Source organism: Telmatherina bonti, assembly GCF_933228915.1.
Source record: "Telmatherina bonti genome assembly, chromosome: 1".
Taxonomy (NCBI): Eukaryota; Metazoa; Chordata; class Actinopteri; order Atheriniformes; family Telmatherinidae; genus Telmatherina; species Telmatherina bonti.
Window position 1 is genome coordinate 31985763 of NC_136619.1, and position 6228 is coordinate 31991990.

General features: G+C 38.0%; 1 protein-coding gene across 1 annotated transcript; it reads right to left on the reverse strand.

Moving 5' to 3' along the window:
- Positions 1-153: 153 nt before the first annotated feature.
- vegfd (vascular endothelial growth factor D) lies at positions 154-5958 on the reverse strand (the record flags this gene model as incomplete). The annotated part of the gene is made up of 7 exons (XM_079242447.1): positions 5798-5958; positions 1927-2128; positions 1733-1853; positions 1533-1602; positions 1292-1419; positions 1081-1196; positions 154-323 (listed from the first exon to the last, which is right to left on the reverse strand). Exons 1-7 carry the CDS (start codon positions 5906-5908, stop codon positions 154-156), a joined length of 918 nt encoding a protein of 305 aa, XP_079098573.1. The 5' UTR covers positions 5909-5958.
- Between the last annotated feature and the right edge of the window lie 270 nt (positions 5959-6228).

Consider the following 6228-nt stretch of genomic DNA (forward strand, 5'->3'; position numbering starts at 1 on the left):
AAATTCAGAGCAGATCCATTATGTTAGCAATAAGATAAAGTTTAAGATTACTTAAAAACTGTTTGTCTCACATTTCAGTTTCTTATGCCTCTGATATGAAGTATTTGAAAATTAGTACTATTATCTATATTATTAGTTACAACTATGTGGAACTCACCTGCATGAGACTTTATCAAATCTTTTTTGCCTGTGCGCACAGACGGAAGAGTTGAGGTGACAATGATAGATTTGTCTTGGTTGAAGAATAGGCTCTGGTCTGGGAAGACATTCACAATGCTCCACATCTATTTCACAGTCCGGCATCCATGAGCTGAGTGGAAGCTCTAGACAGAGATGACAATGACAATCCCCCACCCTTGTTTTATTATTCATTCATATATTAGCGAGCAACACCCCGTTTTTAAATATAGCTATACAAAGTAGGTTTACATATGAACAGAGTCTTGCCTGTTGTACACATTTGTCTTTAACACATTTGCTTTAAGTTTGGAGATGTAGGTCAGGGAGCTGGTGGATGTGCCTAAGAGGCCAACATTTATTTAAAGTGAGAACAGATTTGTGAATTTAAGCCTCCAACAAACTAAATAAACTAATAGTAAATCGAACAAAACAAAAGCAACAAATTCAAGTAGAGCCGATGTATAATTCTATAAATAAAGTATTTCTGCATATACAGTCATGCAGTTTATTCTTTTAGTAGTTTTTGCATTGATGTGTGGCACTTCACAGCATTTTGGCTTTATATTAATGGAACTGAAGTTCCCTGTGTTGGTTGTTGGGTAGTGGTAGTACATGAAATCAAAGCTGTAATAAGATATCGTCTTGCGTTGCAATATCTTAAAGTGGTCTTATGGAATTATTTATATACTAAATAAAATGCAAATAGATGGTTAATTAACAAAAATGGGATAGTTTAAACAAAACAGCATGTGGCGTTGCAGTGAACATTTAAGCTCCTTACTTAAAAACTATCACTCCATCGAGTAAACAGAGGCATGCTCACAGGTTCTGCCCTTCTTCAATCTAAACTAATGAAGTGCAGTTAGATGTGAGATCAGGAAAACGTCTATGTATACATACCAGGAGTAGTGGAGGGGTAAGGTATGCATCTTTCTGTTGAACAATCCCAGATAAAGCCAGTGGCACAAAGTCTCCTGGAGTCCTCAGCATCTGACAGCTGAGTCGTCAAAGAGCAGCTGCAAACAAACACAGTGAATTGAAAACCTATTTTTAAAAAAAGGTCATATCAAATATCAAAGGAAAATAAAATTGACCAAGGTTTTGGACTTGCCCACTGCTCCTGTGAGGTTGAGCATTTCGGCGAATTATAGCAGGCTCCATGCAGCTGCACTCAGTATGGTTTGCTACTTTGATCAACACAGGTTCTGGTACAAAATTGACTGGGACCACACTGAGGACCTGAAATAATCACATGCACGTATTTGTCAGTGCTTGACCTCTAAAAAGTAGTGCTTCTGCTGAAATTCTGAAACAACAAGTAAATAATTAGAATTTGTAATGTGATCACTCACAGTTTTATTCACATATACAGTAGTTGTGTTCCGGCAGGTGACTCCCTCTTGGTTGCAGCAGCCACTGCACCTGTCAGTAGAAAAGCAAGGTGTGCGGCATAGATTCAACTGACATGATTATAATACTGTATTAAAGGTCAGCCAGCTTGAGTCTTGAATGTAGCAACAAGTTAAAGTCATGGCTATTTTTTTTAACAAACCTGTGAACTAAAACACAAGGGGGTTTGAAGAAGATCGAAGGGTCTGTGCCCAACTCTTGAGCCACTTCAACACAGGTCTCCCTGGGCATGCACTGAGTGCGCTGCCACTCTTCATCTATGGCTAAAGAAGACAAACATAAAGTTAAAAATATATGTACATTTGCACTTAGGATATAACAGATGTTTGATCAAACCTTTGAGTATCTCAAGGCTGTAAGATTCAGCAGCAAAGCGTGTTGAGCGATGTGATCCGAATAAAGTAGGCGAGGAGGAAGCTTTTGCTTTACTCTGCAGTCTGAGACGACACTTCCACAACTTCCAGTCAGGAAAGTCCGTGAGTCGCAGCAGCTCGTCCAAACTGGAGGATGACCGTACCTCCCTCTGCTTCATAACCTGCTGGAGTGACAGTTGTATATAAAGTAGGGTAACTGAACACATGCTGAACATTTGCCTGCTTGCAATGTCACATTTAGTCTTAGTTTTAAACTTTTACTTTGTTAAGGTTTAAATCATTTACTGTAGGTTAATATTAGGTCTGCATTATGCATGGCTGTATGAAACATTGTGAACCTGTTTCTTGATGTACTTGATGTTGAGGCTGGACTGAAATGATGAAATCCTGATTTGTAGCTGTGTTAGATAAAAGAGGTAATTTGCCTCCCATTAACTGTGGCCTTTTCAGAATATGGTAGAGAAACCACACATGCAGTAATTGCAGAGAAAATATATGTTTTTTTTGTGGATCCCAGAGTCCAGACACAATGTTAAAAGTTGATGGACTCAGTATAATTCTACACATGAAATGCCAAACTGAGTAATTATCTTGTCATAAATGCCAGCAATTGCACACAGCTTTGTTTCTGCACGGTGAGAAAATGCAAAGCGAGTCAGAAGGTATATGTCTTTTTTAAATTCAAGTCATTCTTTAAATTCAAGTTATTCTTTAAAGTTTAAAGTTTTTTTGTTACCTGTATTATACAACATAGATCTGAGCATGCAGGGTCCTTTAAACCCAGTGTCAGAAACCATGGCAAGTTTGACGTGATCAACCCCACTGTTAGGGCCAAGAATATAAAAATGTGATGTTTTAAGCTGGTGGACCTGATCCCAGTCACGGGTTCAGCAGTAAGAACACTGCAGAGTCAGAGCTGAACCTGCTGAGTATAAATTCCAAAGTAAGTCTCTTGCTATGAGTTTAAAAATCACATTTAATTTATTTGGATTGGTGCATCACTTCAGAGATTATATGTTACATTTCTTCTTACTGTTCTCTCCCTATTTTGGATCAAATCCACCAACTCTTGCAGGTTTTTCTACAGTGTTGTGGATATTGCATGTAAGCTTGCATTTAGTTTATGAATGACATTGTATGTTATGTTTGTGATGCTTGTGTTAATGCCATGAGACTGGAACATTTACGTGCTGGCTAGATGGTCCAGTGGTTAGTTTTGTACTCTTTGCAGTTGTTAAAATTCATTTTCAGAAATCACACAAGAAGGTGCAGGGATTTTTGCATTAATTTTTGCCTTTTACTAATTGAATACTAGTTTTGTAGCTGAAGTGGGATGCATGATTTTTCTTCCTTTTTTGCAATGTCACAGAAAAGTTACTGATTTAAACTTTTCTGCTTCAAAGTGAACATGCCAGTCACTATATATTATTATATTATATTATATTATATTATATTATATTATATTATATTATATTATATTATATTATATTATATTATATTATATTATATTATATTATATTACTGTTATAGACACTGTAAGGTACTCACTGGGGAACTAAACCCTAAGACATTATCACCTCTAATATTTTATTTAATGCTGGATACATAATTAATTCCTCAACTAATGTTTAATCTATTGGTGAATAATCATGACTTCACATTTAATAAATATAGAATTATTAATAATCCACAATGTATTAATACAACATTTCAAATGCCTGCAAAGTATGCTCATTTCCAAAATAAACATGGCTTTCGTCAAGTTTTTTTTTTTTACATGAAACGTACCTGTATATATATTTGAAAATACAAAAAATTAATTAATACATATTTTCTACCCTGAGTTAAATCAGGCTCATACCTCATGGACATGATTTTCAGATTCTTTTTTTACCTAATTTGGTGGATCATTCTATGTAAAATCATTGAATTCATAATCATGAATCACTATTTGTGGCATATTCACATAAAATTACAAGGAGTTGGTGAATTATTCACAATGAGCAACAGAAACTCTTAATTTCTGCATGATTCATGTAGTAAGTCATCATGAGTCATACAAAAGCTAACATCTCATCAGCATCTGATCACCAGACCTCCCTCCTCAGCCAGGTGTACCAAGTGGCTCTTTCTGAGGCATCATTAATTAATTTTATGGCCCTCTTCTTAACCAAACCCCTTATTCTTAGCTTGGTCAGGACTCTACACGCAGACCTGCAAAGATCTGACACTCATGGGGCTCGCAGTAAGTGACTCAATCCTGCCCCCTGCACTTCTCTGTTGGCTCCGGGAACTTTGCATGTTTCCACTTTTGAACTTCATCTACAGTATTAGTTCTTCCCACCAACTTGTACCCTCGGCCCATATTTGGTGTAATCTGAAAAGAGGACCACGAAGACCAGAATCTTTGAGGTGATATTCTCTGGAAAGTGCAGCAGCTTGGTCAAATCTACTCTCAGCTGCCAGTTGGCTGTTGAGGTAAAAAGGCCAGTCAATGACCTTGATTCCCAGATGCACTTCCCTCCATTTTTGATGAAGTTACTGAATAACGGAAAAGCAGACCTTATCAATATAGTGCAACAAAAACTGTTATCAATTTTGAGTTCATATATCAGGTGCAACCCCTGACTCAACTAGTTACATCCACATTAACACAGTTATGTGTTACTTTAGACAGAGTTATAACGATATTTTTGTTTTCTTAAAAAAGGAAAAAAAGAAGGGCCTGAAACACAAAACTAAGCAAAGGTGACATAATACTGACCCTGTGTTTGATCTCAAGATTCTACAACAAAACTTTGCAGTCAATATCCAGGATTACAGACACTGTCTGGTGTTGTTATAAGTACCAACACTTCCAGCTAAATACCCTTTGTTTTTGCTTTATGTAAGCATGGCACACAGCCCTTTTTAAACTCATGGAAACTTACATAGACTTTTTCAATAAAGTCTTCAACACACACATTGAGGCATGTGCCAAAAGCCACGCAGTGGATGTACATAAGCAAATAGCCTTCAACATAAAAAGTAAAGCAGTGCACTGGATAGACATTGGCACTGCTCCACAGAGTTGAAAAGCTGTGTGAAGGGATGTGAGGAAACCATAAAACCACATGTCATGCTACTGCAAGACAGCAGACATGGGAGTGGGAGTTGAAATGTAGAAGTTCCCAGTCTCATTTTTGAGGCTGGAAAGCCAAAAGCTTGATCCCAGATGGTAGATCTACAACTAGGGTGGAGGCTAAGCAGACAAAATGGTTCTGCACTGCCTAAAGTTTGCTTTATTGTCTTCCAACAACTGTAACAATCATAGCTAGAACTGTCTTACAAAATAGGGTGGGTCAGGTTTACTAGCTGACTCATTGCACTTTGTCCAGAGAAATAACAGATGAAAGAGGTTCCCTCTCTCAGTCTCTGCCAGATAGGCCCAATAATGAGAAGCAGAGGAAAAGTGCCTGTAAGAAGGATAGAGCAAAGATGTTTGAAGTTTAAACTGGACTGAGATGGAAAAGAGTGACAGATAAAACTACTGTCACACCCAGAGAGGAAAATTGAAGTGAAATAGTTCAATAATCTCCCTGACATTCATTCCTGTTTAAGCCACATGCACAATATTACTGTCAAGTAGGACGGGACATGTGTGAGTTTACTGCAATGGCAGCAGCTGGTCAAGTGTGAACTTTATGAGATGAGCAAAAGAAGGAAAGAAGCTACTCAAGATTTCCACACAGATCAGTTAAATAAGAGCTAAAAACTGCTGAAAGCTTTTTTGTGTTTGCTGCTCATTAGTTCAAAGCTACAGTTAAAGATTAAATGTTTTATTTAACACTTACCCTACTTAATCCCTCCTGTACGCTGTAGCCCACATGTATCCAGCTGAGCTCTGCCACCACAGTCAACAAGAAATGGATTGTGCAAAGGGTTTGTTTCATCTTCTTCGCCATCCCTCAACTTTGCTTGCTTTCTCTCTGAGCTGTGCTGTGAAAGCTCTTAAAAGTTGGCTGTCTTTCCGGAGTCGCTTCTCAGGCCAGCTGAGACCATCAGACCACACACTCTGTGCTCTCAGAGCAGGTATGTGCAACACAAAGTCTTGATCTTCCAGCTGCAAAGAAGAGTGTGAGCGTGTGTGTCTGAGCCAGACGTAACCTGTCACAGCAACCCAGACACCCGTGAGCCAAATGGAGAGAGGCTTTAAAATACAGTGCAAGAGCTTTGATGCAGAGGTGTCCACTTGGATAACGAGCCTCTAAAACATTCAGAAAAT